The 18773-nt window shown below is 44.3% G+C and overlaps 1 protein-coding gene across 8 annotated transcripts in view; it reads right to left on the reverse strand.

Moving 5' to 3' along the window:
* Window positions 1-8184: 8184 nt before the first annotated feature.
* Window positions 8185-18773, reverse strand: part of UVSSA (UV stimulated scaffold protein A) — a 208793-nt gene continuing 198204 nt past the window's right edge. For all 8 annotated transcript variants that reach the window (XM_033951291.1, XM_033951234.1, XM_033951259.1 and 5 more), the window contains exon 14: window positions 8185-8784. In XM_033951291.1, the coding sequence (XP_033807182.1) occupies window positions 8691-8784 (94 nt within the window). In that variant the 3' untranslated portion in view covers window positions 8185-8690. The remainder of the gene's footprint in view (window positions 8785-18773) is intronic.

An 18773-nucleotide genomic window follows, 5' to 3' on the forward strand; every position in this document is an offset into this window, starting at 1 on the left:
ACCTAAGGCCCTTCCCAAGGGGAGGGGCCTTTGGCGTATCAGCCAATCAGGGCCTTAGGCTCCTCCATAGACTCATTTGATCTTTGGTGCTAGAAAAGGATTTTAGGCATGCCATGGACCGCCAGAAGAACAAATAAATTCTAGAAGAGATTAAACTGGCTATGCCACTCGAAACCCAAATAATGAAGTTATGACTGACTTATTTTGGTCACACCATCAGAAGAGAGAGATCACTGGAGAAGAACATCATGTTTGGGAAGATGGAAGGAACCAGAAGAGGAGGGCAACCTGCAATCAGATGGCTGGAATGTTGAAAACAACCATGGGGATGACACTGGTTTTCTGGACTAGCACAAAACCGATTTCTTTTTAGATCTGCAATTCATCAAGTCACTAGCACTCAAGAATGAGTCAATGGCACCTAACAAGAAAGGAAAGGAAGGACAGGGGAGATATGATTCAGACGTTCAAATGCTGGAAAGGTATTAACATAGAACAAAATCTTTTCCAGAGAAAGGAAAATGGTAAAACCAGAGGCATAATTTGAGGTTGAGGGGAGGTAGACTCAAGAGTAATGTTAGGAAATTCTTCTTTATGGAGAGGGGTGGTTGATGCCTGGAATGCGCTCCCGGGGGAGGTGGTAGAGAGGAAAACTGTGAGAGTTCAAAAAAAGCATGGGAAGAAAACAGAGAATCTCTAATCAGAAAATAATGGTATATATTGAAGAACTAAGGCCAGTATTGGACAGACTTGCACGGTCTGTGTTACATATAAGGCCATTCAGTTGAGGATTGGCTGGGAGGGCTTTGATGGCTGGAATGGTTTAGACGGGCTGGAGTGAGCTTTGACAGAGATGGAACCTAAACACTGGAAATTGTAGGGAAACAATATTTTATATATGTGACTTGGAAACCACATAGTTGTATGCAGTATATAAATTTTTAAATAAATAAATGAATGAAATCATTAATTTATAGAGTATGTACAATTGGGCAGAATGGATGGACCATTCGAGTCTTTATCTGCTGTCATTTAATGGGCTAAGCTGCAAAAACAAAAAACAACCCCCAAAACAAAGCACATCACAAAGTTGATTATATACACATTTACTATTTTATTAATTTATTGGATAAACTCATTAAGAAAATTTTTTATTAAATATCAGAATATTTTACAAACATTGTAGTTAACTACAAAAGAATATCGGATAAAAATATCCATTTGTTTTTATTAGTTCAGTTACAGTAACTGTAAAACTTTAAAATATGCATATTTACATATATAAATAGATTATACAAACTAAGCAGAGATTATCCAGATGTGCACTTTACTTTCACTACATAAAGATACAAATCATTAAGAACTGGAAGGATGACTAAACAGAAAGCTTAAGGCTTATTATACTCATGTAAGATACTCCTTACAATGCTATGCTTATTGTTCAATTAAACCAGGGGTAGGGAACGTATTCCAGTTGGGTTTTCAGGATTTCCCCAATGAATATGCTTGAGACCTATTTGCATGCACTGCTTTCAATGCATATTCATTGGGGAAATCCTGAAAATCCAACTGGAATACGGCTCTCGAGGACTGGAGTTCCCTACCCCTGAATTAAACAGATCCTATTGCCATAGGGAATGGTCACATATAAAGCAGCAATTGCCAATATATACTGGGAGGAGTGCACGAAAGACCTCAAGGTTGTATTGAAAAATTATATATAGTGCAGTATATCCTTCCTCAGGAACCCTTCCATTGTCGGCTAAGTACAGTGTTGAGCAGTAGTGCTTGAAAAGTTTTGTTTTGAATTTGTGGCAGCTCTTTCTTTGAATTATTTTCAGAAGGGTTCCTGAGGCGGTGGTCCCTGAAACCAAGCCTGGTCGAACCTTAAATAATTTGAGGGAGTTTCAGAAAAAGATTTTTGCTCCCAGTGATGCTGCAGAAGCCCTAACGACGGGATTTGGACGCAAGATTTGATACAAGCTAAGTACAGTTCTCTCTGTAACTTTGTCCATTTGTTCCATTTCGTCAGGCTGAAAATATCGGGAGGAACGCAGTATTACTTCATTGTCACTACATATATTATCATATTACACTGGTATTTATTAATATTATTTGCACTATTAAGAACACAAAGTGTATTCCGATAATGGTGTGCAGCTAAATTGTGATCTTTTCCTCACCTCCGAAAAGCCTGGGTTCTGTAAAGCATTGAAGCCGTGGTTCTTTATTGTACCTGGCTTCTCAGAGCTTACCACCTAACACTGAGGATACACAGCACTATATATAATTTCTCTATACAACTTTGAGGTCTTTTATGCGCTCCTCCCAGAATACCAGGCATATTGGTAATTGCTCCTTTATATGTGACTTAAGTATCAACGGCAGCTTGTTGGGTTGCTTCTTCTGTTTAATTTTGACAGGTATAGAATGGGACAAGATAACTGGTCAAGTGAGACCTAGGAAATCGGGCACAATTCACATAGTAGTTGCCTCTCATATAGACATGGTTGCAGTATCTTGGGAGGAAAAGTTGACTTCAGCAAAAAATAAAATAAAAATGGAAATACTGTTAGACCAAAACCAAGAGCAAATGTATCCGCCCTGCAGAACCATATTGCTGCTTGCAACACCAACTAATATCAGTTTTAAGTTATTATTGGTTTGCAAAAATATATAATTATTTCCATCAGAGTTATAGTAAAGTCTTCATTGTAGCCATGGTCTCTGATATTAGTTCAAGAATCACAAGGAATACACCATGTCATGCTAATGCTCCCTCTTTTTTCTTTCATCAGAGGCAGCAGCACATGGGAATGTCAGAATTGTGATCACCTTTACATGCAGTAACAGTGTATGTCCCTTCTGTGTGCTAGGCTCCAAATCTGCCTGAAGCTGCTCGCAGACATGCTTGATGGTCTCCTATTAAACCTGTGCTTGGCTAAACGCTGGTTAACAGTTTTGTCCATGAACCTTGTTCTGGGCCTATATAAACGCTGCAACTGCCCTCTCCTTCTCCTATCTTGCCTCTGCCATGCCAGCAGGCAGGAAGGCAGAACAGAAATCCACACCACGCAAATCTTCTCCCTGCAGCCATACAGTGACACACAATCACAGATGCACACCCAGGACAAACAACACTGTAGAGCAGGGGTGTTAAAATCCCTCAGGAATTCCCCAATGAATATGTATGAGATCTATTAGCATACCATGAAAGCAGTGCATGCAAATAGATCTCATGCATATTCATTGGGGAAATCCTGAAAACCAGACTGGATTGCGGCCCTCGAGGACGGACTTTGACACCCCTGCTGTAGAGGCACATATCCACTCAAAATACTCACAAACCACAGTGGCACCAGATGCAAACAAACATACCTAACATACCTTGAACACTGGGATGGGTTTATCAGGTCAGGGAAGGGACTGGAGATAGGAGGAAGAGAGGGCAGGTGTGTAGAGAAGGATAGAGAATCACAGTAGAAATAGGTATCATTAGACAGGAATAGGACAGACAGGAGTGGGAGAGACAGATAAATAGTAATTTGAATATAGGATAGGGTTTGAGCACACACTAATATCATAAGAGTTGCAAGATAAACTGACTAGCACACCAATACAGTCTGTGTCCTAAAAGACAAGAGCATCCATATATTTATTTTATTTACTTGTCTTCACCAATAACTTCCAAAATATTTTCCAGAAACTATTCTTTGCAACAAAGAAATTGATAAATCTTACATTTCAACCAAGTAAGTTACGTAAGGGTTGTCATACTGGGACAGCCCAAAGGTCCATCAAGCCAAATTCCTATTTCCTACAGTAGCCAACCCAGGTCTCAAGTACCTAACTTCAAATCACTGTCCCTTTCTACAATTACTTTCCAAACCCAGTCACCAGTTTAACCCCCACAAAATATGCTTCTTCAGGGAAAAATTAATTTCACATTTAGTTAGCACTTCAATGGTCCCACAACCTTTAAAGATAGTAATAAGTGCACTACAACTCTCACAGTCTATAGTAATTTCAAGTTGCTGGAAAATTACTGCCTGATATTCAGTGGTTTTTAGCTGGCTGGGAATGGCTCCTGGCCAGCTAAATACCACCAATATTCAGCAGGAGAGAGCCAGCCATCACCTGCTGAATATCCAGGGCACTGGCTATGTCATGCAACATAGCCAGTCAGCAGCAATATTCATGACTGACGAAGTTTAGCGGCCAGATAGTCATGCCTAAATACTGGGTCTATCTTTGGCCATAATGACTTAATCAGCCATACAATTAATATCGGCTTGGTCGGCTATGTCTACAGCAGCTGACCTTAGACTGCAAATTCAATATTGGTGGCTGGATATGGCCCCGGCATTGAATTTCTGGGTTCACTGCTGACCATGTGGGATAGCTAGGCAGGCTCCTGTGGTCTGAACATTGATCCCCTAACTCTGCTGTACTGGGCTCATATGTTTCTCTGTCCCTTCTCCCCCTTTAATATTTGAAAGAGATTGATAAGGACAAATTAACATAAAATATAGGATGGGTGGTGATAGAAGGTTAGGGACCATATTTTTGGTTAGGTATTAAAAATTGTCAAATTATTTATTGTGCCCATTGATGTGGACTATGTATTTCATTTACTTTATTTCATCTGAAATACGTAATAATAATTTTAAAAAATATTCTAGATTGGTCATGAAAGAGTGCAGATATGAATCCTGTCGAGAACGTCTAAAACAGGGGTCTCAAAGTCCCTCCTTGAGGGCCGCAATCCAGTTGGGTTTTCAGGATTTCCTCAATGAATATGCATGAGATCTATGTGCAGGCACTGCTTTCAATGCATATTCATTGGGGAAATCCTGAAAACCCGACTGGATTGCGGCCCTCAAGGAGGGACTTTGAGACCCCTGGTCTAGAAGATCTTGAAGGATAAGATGCATGACTAAATGATCACAAACAAGTAGCAGTTAATAGAAGACTGATAGAAGAATGGTTCCACAACTAGAATCTCAAAAACTGTGCGAGGAATATGACTGAAGGCGTACCAGATAATATACATTCATATGATGGATGGACAAAGTATTGACTGATATCCAAATTTTAGAGAAGATTTGAGAAATGTTCTAATTGTAAAAGTTTCATTTTAATGTACTAAATATGTTTTTTTCTGTTACATTTTAACACTTTTCTATGTTTTCCAATGAAATATCAGTTATTTTGAATAAAAACAACTTACGTTATACTGTAAAATCCATAAAAAATTGGCCAGCACTTTTAATCAATCTGCCTGTGCTAAAAATGTGGCTTGCCATGCAATCCCAAAATTATCAGGACTCTCCAAACGGGGATCCTGTTCCAAGCTCCCCTCTCTGGTATTCACAGGAGGGGAGCTCACCGTCTTCCGATAGCTCCTCCTCCCGTGGGGAGCTGGCGGTCCAAGGAAGAGGGGGAGGTGCTCTAGCATCAGGGCTGAGCGAGATCTACAGTCCCGGGGAAACCACCTCCGTCTCGCCACCAAGTGCCTCCAACGGGGATGCCGATACGGATACTGCCTGCATCCAGCGAAGAAGTTCGTCGATACTGCCAACTCTAACAGGGTCGGGGCGCCGCAAGGCTACAGCGGTGCTTTGGCCCCTTCTTTTCAGCATTGGTAAAAGGAAAAAAATTTGTCGTAGAAAACAGGTAAAGCAAGCACTCGCTCGAAGATCTAAGCCAGGACGCTCAGCTAACCGTCCCTTCGGCCATCTTGGATCAGATCTTTCAGCTGATTGAATTCCCTGTTTTCCTCTCTTTATATTCCAATGATTTATATTAATGCTCGCTGTTAATACTTCTTGGATCTATGATTTGAGGACTTGAGCTGGAGTTAAGTTTTATTTTTATTTTTTATTGTGGTTATCTTAATTGAAATTTTGTGATCTTTTGTTCTTTAGATAACTCCATCTTTCTGTACAAGTGGATACTTGATATGTTTATGGAAAATATGATAAATAAATAAAATAAAAAAGAAAGAGATTGATAAGATACAGAGTATCTTCCCAGCACTTCTTTTGGCCATATCATTTGAGTCTTCGCCACATCTGCACTGCACATTCTGCAGAGAATAATTTTCTACACATTTTGTTAATATAGGTACAGTGGTGCCTCACACAACGAACTTAATTCGTTCCAGGAGCAAGTTTGTTATGCGAAAAGTTCGTTATGTGAAACGCGTTTTCCCATAACAATACATGTAAAAAAAAATAATTCGTTCTGTAGCATAAAATATGCTAAGATGACATAAAAAAAGATAAATTTATCTTGTTAGAGCTGTTAGCATGATATAGAGGGGATATATGTGAAGGGGAGGGGAGACAGGGGTTTTGTTGATCCTTGCTGTGTATTATAATCACCCCCCACATACTCCCCAGTACCTTTTTTAATTCCTCCCATCTTTCCCAGCCAGTGGCGTACAGGCCAGAAGCGCAGAGATCAGGAGCAATTCCTCTGCACGCCTGTGTGGGCCCATGCCGATCTCCGAATGGCTGCAGTTAGTTCTTGTGAGTCCCGCGAGAGCTGGCTGCAGTTAGTTCTTGTGAGTCCCGCGAGAGCTGACTGCAGCCATTCAGAGATCAGCGCAGGCCCAGGCAGTAGCACAGAAGGCTTGCTCTTGATCTCTGTCTGCGCTTCTGGCTGCTAGACCACCAGTTCGAGTGAGCGGGTGAGATTAAAGTTGCAGCAGTGGTGGCTTTTTTAAAAAAATATGTGGCGGCGGGGGGAGGTTTAAAAATATGCGGTGGCGGGGGGAGGTTTAAAAATATGCAGCAGCGGCGGCAGGGGGGTTTAAAATATGCAGCAGCGGCGGCAGGGGGTTTAAAAATATGCAGCAGCGGCGGCAGGGGGTTTAAAAATATGCAGCAGCGGCGGCAGGGGGGTTTAAAATATGCAGCAGCGGCGGCACAGGGAGCCAGGCGGAGAGAGGGCAGTTAAGCGATGCAGCTCGGGCGACTTCGTTGTGTGAAACGAAGTTCGTTGTGGGAAGCAAGACCTGAAGTTCGTTGTGCGCAGCGTTCGCTGTGCGAGGCATCCGTTATGCGAGGCACCACTGTATATCTTAATAAGTTACTGAAGAATTTGTAGGTCTTGTTTTCATACGTGTTGATATTATTTTGAAGAATGATTTGTATTGTTTTTGATCTATATATGTTTATTTAGAAACCGCTGTGACTCCAGGCGGTATATTGTTTTTAAATAAATAAAATCCTTAGACCTAAAATTTTGTGATAGCTTGCTGTATTCCACATTTCCTATGATTACCTCTGCTGTACCAGTCACACCTCCATTTCCAACCTACAATGCATTGTGTGACATGAACCCTATAATAGAGGCCAACTGAAATCCATCCTACAAATGTTCTTACATTTGCATTATCTATTAACAGTTTGATTAAATTAATGTTTACTGTAACTCAGATGGAAATCCATGTTCAGTCTTCTTTTCAAATCTAGTTGCTCCTGTCCATGCCAGTTCCAATATCAAGAAGTCTGTTGTGGGACCCACAAAGTCGGATGCCACTGGGGAGTGATTTGAGGGGGGGGGGTATGCTGTTGTGGGTTGCACTCAAGAAAGGGACTGCCACCAGTAAGTGGGCAGGGGGGGGATACATTTTGTTCCAGTTTCCTTTTTAGGTTTGGATTCTACCTAATTTAAGTGGTCACTTTTCGGTCGCAGATTCACTTTCAGTCAGGCTCTATCCTATAAATAACATATGTGTTTAAAAATTTAACCCGGTAGGAAGTACTGTAGGTGATCAAATTCTAGACCTGAGAGACAGCTGAATGGTAAAAGAGGAGACCATACCATGTTAACCCAGTGCTTGCTAAAGCCTCATTTGCCTATGATATACAGTGGAACCTCGGTTTGCGAGTAACCCGGTTTGCGAGAGTTTTGCAAGACGAGCAAAACACTCGGCAAACTTTTGACTCGCAAACCGAGCACTGCCCCGATAAACAAGCACTTACAGTCCAGGAAGCGCCACTTCGGGGGATTCCTCTTCCGTCTTCTGGCCAGCCTTCCATGTCGGGTGCCTTCCGCAGATTGGAGGACCTCTGTCTGGGCCTGCGCGGCCGGGTGCCGTCCAGCCTGCACGTTGCGTGTGATGCGCACAGCGTCAATCATCGGCGTTGTGCGTGTCGTGGGCGGCGTGCGGGTGGGGCGGCGCTCGGCTGCGTGGGGGCTCTCCAGCATGCAGGGGGCATCCGATGTGGAGGGCTGGCTGGCGGATGGAGGAGGCATCCCTTTGAAATGGCACTGTGGGGTTCTTCTTCGGATGGCGGATGGAGGAGACAGTGCTGCAGCACCCGGCACCCGACAGGTACAGACCCCGGATTCTGGAACGAATCTTCGGTGTTGCCACTCTTTTCTATGGGGAACTTTGCTTTGATAAACGAGCATTTTGGATAACGAGCATGCTCCTGGAACGGATTATGCTCGTAATCCAAGGTACCACTGAACTTCATTCATGTAAGTGCTAATGTCTTGCCACATTCAGTATGCACAGCATGCTGTTGTGAATGCACTTAAAAGTCTTAGAATGCACACTGTAATTTTGTGTATATATTCCTGAGGATTTTTTTTTTTTTTTAATTACAGCTTAAAAATAACTTTCACACAGTTGCCCTTTTTGCTGATGTTCATATCATCTTCCATGTTGCTTTTTAATTCAGTGCATAGTTGAACTGGTTTGCAAACTTTTCATGTTTCTTCTGGTCCACGCGGTTCATCGCACTCACTACTCGTTTCACGGCAGCTCTGCAAAGAAAGTAACAGTGGGCAGAATAAAGAGAGTGCAAGCTTATTTTACATACTCAGAGTAGTAAAGCTCAAATATTTACGATTATGTTAGCATATACAATGAGTGAGGTATGATTAATTAGTAATCAACCTTTCCGACACTGCATTGATGAGGCGTAACAAATTTGTTATGTTAATCAAATAAGCTGCTCCTCTACAAACAGTTTTGATCCAGAAAGGTTTTATTAACAGAAGTAAACAAATTAAAATCCCTCATGTTAATGGGTGTACACTCCACCTTCATTACATTGCCACTTATAGCAGACAAGCATCTTGAGTACAATTAGGGAAAATCTATAGCAAAAAATGAGATAATACTAGCATTTAAAGCTGAATACAGAGCCCGGTTACCATTTTGTTGCATCAAGGAATATTACAGATTGTGACGAAATTTTCAGTAAGTCAGAGTGCAAGAGTAGCCTAGAAGCTATTGCAGTGGCCTGGGAACTTGGGTTCAGTTCACATTGCAGTACCTTGTGGTTCTAAGCAAGTCACTTAGCTATAGAATGACCTGGGGACAGGTACCTGCAGGGCAGGGAAGGGGATAGAGCCTGCGGGATGGGCAGAACCACGAATTGGACGTGCCGCCCAAGCACGTGGAATCTCAGAAACCTCCTGTATTCCAGAAAGATCAGTATGTGGAAGTACGCTTCCAAAATCCAAGAAGACATGAACTCCCCGGGCGCCACTGCTGCCACAACTGAACGCAATGTTTCCATCCAGAAACGCAGAACTTGCAGTTATCTTGTCACATTCTATACCTGTAGGTCAAGAATAGGTCTCCACACTTCGGAGCCTCTCTTTGGCAAGATGAAGTATATCGAGTATCTCCCTGAGCCCACATCATCTTTTGGAACCAAGTATATTGCTGTAAGATCTAGCAATATGTGAACCGTGGCCCACATGCGTGGGCTCTTACCGGATTTCCCATCAGCGAAATCAGGAATAAATCTGACAAGGGTCGGAAAAAACTGCAGTTGGAGACCCTCTCTGAGCACCTTGAGGACTCATTGGTCCAAAGTCACCCACTGCCACTCTGGTCGGTAGGCCAAAAGTCGCTCCCCTCCTGCCCTGATCCAAAGGAGAGGTATCAGAATCCTGGCATCAGAATTGCTTCTAACAGGGGGTAGGTGTCATGCCGGACTTTCAAAGCGAGGTCTGGATGGGCACCGAATCATTAGCCTGTACTGATGAGGGCGCCGAAAGGGACGTAAATTCTGCAGTCCCGAACTCCATGCCAGACGAGGCTTAGAACCAGTCAGCACCCTTGGCTTGCGGTTCTGAACATTGGTCATGTCATGAGGTCATCCAGACCCTGGCCAAACAAGAGCAAACCTTTGCAAGGCAACCTGTTCAGTGTAGCCTTGGAGGAAAATCGCGGGACCACTGACTGATCCACAGTATTCACCGTGCTGACACTGAATAAGCTCCAAGCTTATTAAAAAAAACTTTCATCATGTCATAGAGGGCAACCGCCCACTAATCCACCCCAGAAACCAGGAGACTCGGTCCCAAAGGACAACCTCCTTGGGATCTTGGTGCAGTATGATGTAACACACACGGGCAACAAAGATGTTGGCTGCTGTATATCTCATTCCTGCCACTGCGGAAAAGAAAATGGCGCTTCAGTATGAAATCTACTCGCCTGTCCTGAAAATCCTTCAGGACAACCCCTTCAACTGAGGGTAAGGAAGTGCGCTTAGTGACCTGAGCTACAGCCAAAACTACTGTCAGCGTAGCCAGCGAGGTGAATTCCATGCCCATGGGAAACAAATGTGCCATGTTCCTAGCACCTGTAAGGCAGAGGTCTCAAACGCAAACCATTTGCAGGGACACATTTTAGATTTGTAGGTACTTGGAGGCCTCAGAAAAAAATAGTTAATGTCTTATTAAAGAAATGACAATTTTGCATGAGGTAAAACCCTTTATAGTTTATAAATATTTCCTTTTGACTAAGTCTTAGTAATAATATTGTAACTTATAGTTAGAGACATATGATCAAGAAACTGTTTTATTTTACTTTTGTGATTATGATAAATATACCGAGGGCCTCAAAATAGTACCTGGCAGGCTGCATGTGGACCCCGGGCTGCGAGTTTGAGACCACTGTTGTAAGGGGACCCTCTGGAGACTCCTAGCCAAATCTGGATTATCCAGAAAGGAAGTGGACAGTGGACGCTGATCACTCAGGAAGGAACATGCAGCCTGTTCCTGGTGGTCTGAAATCAGGTTCAGCAACCATAGAACTCAGAAACAAGGTCAGGCAAACGGCCAGACTTAAGCCTGCGCACAGCCAGGTCAGCACCAAGAACTGGGGACCCATCAGCAGGGGGATCCCGAAGATCCGCTAGTTAGCCACATCGGTTGACGTTTCAGAAAAAAAACAGCAACAGCAAAGGGACAGAAACCGAGGCAGAAGTGATGGCGGAGACTGCTCTTCTGCTCTCCAGTGTCTCTGAAAAACAACACAGAGACAGGCAGGAATCCAGAGGAAGGGGGAGGGGGGAGGAGCAGACCCCCATCTGCTGCACTGGATTTTGAGTGAAAGAAGCAGGCACAGCTGTTTTAACCAGAAAAGCCTGACACATACAAATTCAGGTGGGAAATAAATGTCGCCGGCAAGGGCCGCTCTGCGTGGCTCAGGTTTAGAGCACTTAGCAGAAGTATGAGACTGTCTCCTGGAACTGCGCTTGCGATTCTTCTCAGTGCCATTCGCACCCTTTTTGAGATGTACCGGACGTGCCAAACGCGTCTCTGGTAGAATAGGAGACAAGGGGCTTCTCCAGAAGAGGGAAGCACAGAATCCGTGCACGTCTCGCCCCCCCCCCTTTGTGGGCAGCGACGCACGCAATATACAACTGCGAAACCGCCAGCCATCTGCCACAAACGAGGCAAGAATTCATGCCATCATGGGGAGGTCATCTGAGAAGTTTGGAGCAAAAACAAAGCTCTTAAGCGCATAAAAAAATATACTTTTAAACAGTTTGAAGAAAATCCAAGATGGCCGCCCCGGGTGCCGATTTTGCCCTAAAACAGCCCGGGAAAAACACAAGGTAGCCAGGAAAACTGTGATTTTGCATTTGTAGATGTGAGGGGTGGGGGTGGGGGATTAGGGCATGCAAGGAAAATACCCCAAACCCACTTTTGGAGACGCCCCCAAATCGTCAATACAAACATGCATACAGTGTACTCACTGTGGCTGTGCTGCAATTAATAATAATAATAATAATAATTAATTTTCTATACCGCTAACACCCAAAAAGTTCTAGGTGGTTCACAGAATAAGAGGACTGGACATTCCAGTGATGATACAAAGCACACAGAAAAGCAGTACAATATTTCAATACTAAAAAATACAGTAAGAAACTATGACATAGTCATCAATCAAGTAACAAATATTTTGAACAAATATGTCTTAACCAATTTTCTAAAGGTGCAATAAGATGCAGATTGTTGAATCAGGTCATCTAACCATACTTGAACTTTACCTGCTTGATAAACCAAAGATCGATCAAAATATTTTTTTACAACGATAATTTTTAAGATTACAAAAAGTAAATAAACCAGTACGCCGAGTAGGCCTAGTCGAACAGTACCATTCAAAATGAGAGAACTGGCAGGCAAGCTAACAAGCAAGCATGGAGATTACCACAGGAAGCTTGGAAAATTGGATTTCAAACCTTTTGACTGCCTCACCTGTCCGGTTCACCCCAGTCAGTGACTACCCGTACCTCCAGAATAATTCAGGGAAGGTACACAGTCTGGTCCCGATCCCAGTCACACCTCCACGGAACCTTGCAGCCTGCACTCTACCCTATAGTGGACGAACCCGGGGTGAGTTAGCTCCTGATCCCGGAGCCCCAATATGTCCTGCAGGCTGTCCAGGGGGCTTACTGCAGTTTTACTAACAGATAACCCCCTAGAAGCAGACAATTTAAATATGAGTCTGCTATCTCCCACCAAAGGATGTCCCCATAGTGAATCCACAGCACAAGGGCAAGACCCGTGCAAAAACCAAATTAAAGTGACTAAAAATTGAAAATTAATCACGAGCAGAAGAGACAAGACTCTGCAGCTAGGCTGCAGGAAACTAGATTGGAAGTCCAGGGGAGTGTACAGGGATATGACCTCAGAGGGAGGAGCTGGAATTTTATTGTGAGTTCCCTGCAGTCAAGGGCTGAAAGAGTTACACAACCCTCTCGTGAAGCTTCCAGAGGTTATTGTACAAGAAGTAACATTAGGACAAAACAATGGACACCTAAAAACAGAAGTCACATAGAAAAAGCAATAAAGCCAAAAGAGAGGCACTCTGATAAAGTTACACTTCTCCCTCCGAATCCATGGTTTCAGCATCCGCGGATTCAGTTATTTGCGATTTTTTTTTGGGGGGGGGCCGAGTTAAATTTTTTGGGCTATTTTTAAGCCTTACCTGGTGGTCTAGCGGGTTTTCGGGACAGGAGCGATCTTCCTACGCTTCTGCCCCGTGTAGATCACTCATAGGAAATGGCTCCCGTAGTCTCTCCCCGCAGCCATGAGTGATTTGCACGAGGCAGGAGCGTAGGAAGATCGCTCTTTCCCCGAAAGCCCACTAGACCACCAGGTTTAGGTTCGGGATGGGAGGCGGAGGTGGGTCAGAGCCAGCCAAGAAGTTATTCGCGGTTTTTCACACTTCGCAGTCCGGCTCTGAACCTAACCCCCGTGGATACAGAGGGAGAAGTGTATACACAGTTCTGCTGCTTTAAATGTACTAATTATCAAAAGAAAAATTCAGCCGCTATCAGAATAAAACACTAGAAATATTATGGTTTGTTTTCCCAGACTGAAAAGTGACTTGGGGTTTGTGTTTCAGTTATAACTAAATTTGTTGGAGAAAAGTGAGTCTTTCTTATGACAACATGGCCTTGACACTTTCATGACTTGTAAGTTCCACATTAGCACTCCAGAGCAGCACGACAGTGCAAATGAAAGAAGATCCCACTTGGATGATCTGTGTGCATCCTCACTTAACTTTATTGGCAGAGTAGCCTTGCTTTATCACCTATACATCACAAGTAATTTGGGGCTGTTGCAAAAAGAGCCAAGGTTATCAGTGTGTTTAGTGGTTGCAAACCAGGAAACCTATTAAAACATGACAGGTTTGAATATTCCTTTCACATACATGCAATCATTAGCACAAACCAGAATAAATGAAAAAGGCAGTAAGACAATCTCTCCCCTGGTTTTATATTTTTAGACATTTAAACAACTTGGAAAAAAATCTGATTAGTTTGTCATAGCTGGCTGGCTGGCTTTTGTGAACTTTCAGAAATAGTTATATGGAACCCAATATTCAAACTGATTTGAATGGCCAAGAGTGGCTTCCTGGCCACATAAATCGCTTCTGTGGAGCTAATCAGGCATTTTCAGCATCAGTTAAAACAGCTGAAAATGCCTGGTTAGCACCCAAGCCCAAAACTGGCTATTTTGCAGGCGTTCCAGGGCATAAAATGCAGTCCTATCGTTACGCAGTTAAATAAATTTGCCCCCCACCAATATCAACTCCCCCTATGTTTTGCCAGCTCTATTTATCCAAAAATTCAATGTTGGAGCCCAGATATGGACAAACATTGAGTTTCTAGGTATAGTGCGTGCCAGTGGCAGTCAGCAAAACACTGATCGGCACTTGTTGAATATCAGGCCCATCTACTATAATAAAACCCTAAGCGCGCATGTGCACTCCTACTTGCGTGTTCCGTGATCAATAGGTCTCTGGCAGGTAGGAGTGCGCATGCGCGCTTAGGGTTCTGTTTTCCGTGCTGTTGTTCGGTCTGGCTTGCTCCCTGCTCGCCTTGCCGTAGTGTATTTTTAAGTTGAAAGACGTGGCGGTGGCTCCTCTCACGATCCCCACCTGCGTCGGAAGAACAATGCAAGTGGGGATCGTGAGAGGAGCCGCCGCCGTGTCTTTCAACTTAAAAATACACTATGGCAAGGCATGCAGGGAGCAGGCCATACCGAAACTTCAAAAATCCCAAGGCTTTACAAAGGTGAGCAAATCCACTGTCTGACAGAGGGCTCTGTTTTAAAGCTGTGGCTCTCATTGAACTGCCAGTTAGCCGGCTCTCTTGCCGGAGTTATTTTTCAGTTTACAGGTGCCACCGTGGCTCCTCTCACAAGCCGCACCTGCGTCGAAGTACACTTCCGATGCAGGCGGGGATCGTTAGAGGAGCCGCCGCAGCACCTTTAAACTTAAAAATAACTCCGGCAAGGGAGCCGGCCAGACCGCGGGAAGAAAAGGGGGGATGGAGAAATCCTGCTGCTGCACAGGGAAATGGAGGGGGAGGGAATGCTGCGTCTGCTGCACAAGGAAGTGGGGGGGGAGGAGGAAAAAAAATGCTGCTGCACAGGGAAATGGAGGGGGAGGGAATACTGCGGCTGCTGCACAGGGAAGTGGGGGAAGGGGAAAAAATGCTGCTGCACAGAGAAATGTAGGGGAAGGGAATGCTGCTTCGGCTTCTGCACAGGGAAGTGGGGGAGGGAAAAAATGCTGCTGCACAGGGAAATGGAGGGAGAGGGAATGCTACGGCTGCTGCACAGGGAAGTGGGGAGGGAGACAGAAAGATAGCGAACGTCACGCCAATTTTCAGAAAAGGATCGAGAGGAGAACCGGGCAACTACAGACCTGTGAGCCTTATGCCTGTCCCTGGAAAGATGGTTGAAGCACTGATCAAGGATAGCATAGTCCGGCACTTAGATACACACGACTTGCTGAAACCCAGTCAACATGGGTTCAGGAAAGGGAAATCATGTTTAACGAATTTACTTCAATTTTATGAGACCGTGAACAAGCAAATTGATAGTGGAATGCCGGTGGACATAATATATTTGGACTTCCAGAAAGCATTCGACAAAGTTCCACATGAAAGACTTCTCAGGAAACTACAAAGCCATGGAATTGAGAGAGATATACAAAGGTGGATAGGCAAATGGCTGGAAAACAGAAAGCAGAGAGTGGGCATAAATGGGAAGTACTCAGACTGGGAGGAAGTGACTAGTGGTGTGCTCCAGGGCTCGGTACTTGCGCCGATCCTATTTAATATTTATATCAATGACCTGGAAGACGGAATATCCAGTGAGATCATTAAGTTTGCAGACGACACAAAGCTATGCCAGGCAATCAGATCGCAGGAGGATAGCGAGAACATAAGAACATAAGAAGTTGCCTCCGCTGAGGCAGACCAGAGGTCCATCTTGCCCAGCGGTCCGCACCCACGGCAGCCCATCAGGCCTAATTGCCTGAACAGTGCCCCTGTCTAATTTTTCTACTGCCTCTAATCCTCTCCCTATAACTTACCTCTACTCCTATCCCTATAACTTACCTCTACTCCTATCCCTATAACTTACCTCTACTCCTATCTGTACCCCTCAATCCCTTTGTCCTCCAGGTACCTATCCAAACCTTCTTTGAAGCCCTGTAGCGTGCTCCTGCTTATCACATCCTCCTGTAGCGTGTTCCATGTATCCACCACCCTCTGGGTGAAAAAGAACTTCCTGGCGTTTGTTCTAAACCTTCCCCCTTTCAATTTCTCTGAGCGACTTGTATCAGTTAGAGAAATGGGCAGAGCAATGGCAGATGAAGTTCAACGTGGAGAAATGCAAAGTAATGCATTTAGGTAATAAGAATAAGGAACACGAGTATAGACTGTCAGGTGCAACTCTGGGTAAGAGCGAACAAGAAAAGGACCTGGGTGTACTGATAGATAGGACCCTGAAGCCATCGGCACAATGCGCGGCAGCGGCAAAGAAAGCAAACAGAATGTTAGGCATGATAAAGAAAGGAATCACGAGTAGATCGAAGAAAGTCATAATGCCGCTTTATAGAGCAATGGTCAGACCACACTTGGAATACTGTGTCCAACATTGGTCTCCCAACCTAAAGAAGGATATAAAACTGCTGGAGAGGGTGCAGAGACGAGCAACGAAGTTAATAAGAGGTATGGAGAACTTGGAATATGAGGAATGACTCAAGAAACTGGGACTGTTCTCCCTTGAGAAGAGGAGGCTGCGAGGGGACATGATCGAGACGTTCCATCGATAAAATAGAGCAGGAAAATAAATTATTTACATTGTCCAACGTGACACGGACAAGAGGACATGGTTTGAAGCTAAGGGGGGACAAGTCCAGGACAAATGACAGGAAGTTCTGCTTCACGCAGCGAGTGGTGGACGCCTGGAATGCTCTCCCAGAGGAGGTTATTGAGGAATCCACTGTGCTAGGATTCAAGGGCAAATTAGATGCACATCTCCTTACGAGAGGCATAGAGGGTTATGGGTGACTGGGACTACATCAGGTGTATACCTGACAGGGCCTCCGCGTGTGCGGATCGCCAGACTCGATGGACCATGGGTCTGATCCGGAGATGGCAGTTCTTATGTTCTTAAGTCAGTGGGAGGGAGAGAGACAGAAATAAAAAGACAGGGGTAGGGAAAGAGACAGAAAAAAAGACAGACAGACATATATTATAGACAGAGAGGGTAGGTTAGGAGGTGGGGTAGCACTTTACATCAAAGAGAACATCAAGACAACCAGGATCACGGATGTCAAGTATACTGGGGAATCCATCTGGGTAAACCTGGCCAGAGGCGGAGAAAAATGCCTATACCTTGGTGTGGTATACAGACCCCCAAGACAATCGGAGGACAAAGACACAGAATTAATTGAAGACATGGAGAATATCACCTTACGGGGGGACGTAGTTCTGTTAGGAGACTTCAACATGTCTGATGTAGACTGGAACACACTCTCAGCAACAACTTGTGATAGCAGAAGGATATTAACGTCCATGAAGGGAGTATGGCTCAAACAACTGGTACTAGAGACCACAAGGGCCCAGGCCATCCTGGACCTGGTACTTACGAACGGGGAAAGCGTCTCGGAGGTCTCGGTGGGAGAAACGCTAGCCACCAGTGACCATAACATGGTATGGTTTAACCTTAAGAAAGGCTTCCCTAGATCACAAACAAAAACAAGGGTACTCAATTTCCGGGGCACCGACTTCACACGCATGGGAGATTTCATCTATCAGACACTGCAGGTTCAAAAAGTGACTGATAATGTGGAAGCTATGTGGTCAACCTTGAAATCGATCCTTCATGAGGCAACTATCCGCTACATAAAATCGGTAACCAAACAACAAAGGAAAAAGAAACCCCAATGGTTCACAGATGAGGTCTCGTACCTAGTCAAGGAGAAAAAAAAAGCATTTCTCTCATACAAACGCACAGGGGAAAAAGAAGCTACCATTGAATACAGGACAAAGTCTGCAGCGGTCAAAACAGCAGTCAGGGAGGCCAAACTTCGAACGGAAGAAACTCTAGCGAAGAACATTAAGAAAGGGGACAAATCTTTCTTCAGATACATTAGCGACAGGAAAAAGAACGCAAACGGGATAGTACGCCTTAGAACGCCAAATGGGAATTATGCGGAAACAGATTCCGATAAAGCCAAAATACTGAATGATTACTTCTGTTCAGTCTTTACATGCGAGGCGCCGGGACAAGGGCCACAGCTGGAAGCAAAGCAAAGCATGGAAGACCCATTTCAGAATTTTGAGTTCACACCAGCTGATGTTTACAGAGAATTGTCAGGACTCAAGGTGAACAAAGCCATGGGACCGGACAATTTGCACCCAAGAGTGCTCAGAGAGCTATGCGATATTTTGGCGGAACCGTTAGCCGTACTCTTCAATCTCTCCCTGAGAACGGGGAGAGTCCCCCTAGACTGGAAAACTGCCAACGTTGTTCCTCTACACAAGAAGGGTTGCAGAGCAGAGGCTGCGAATTACAGACCAGTGAGCCTCACATCAATAGTGTGTAAACTCATGGAAACCCTACTTAAAGGCAAACTAGACACAATACTGGATGAGGGGAATCTGAGGGATCCCTGCCAACATGGATTCACTAGGGGCAGG

This window comes from Geotrypetes seraphini, chromosome 1 (genome assembly GCF_902459505.1).
Source record: "Geotrypetes seraphini chromosome 1, aGeoSer1.1, whole genome shotgun sequence".
In the NCBI taxonomy this organism is placed as follows: domain Eukaryota; kingdom Metazoa; phylum Chordata; class Amphibia; order Gymnophiona; family Dermophiidae; genus Geotrypetes; species Geotrypetes seraphini.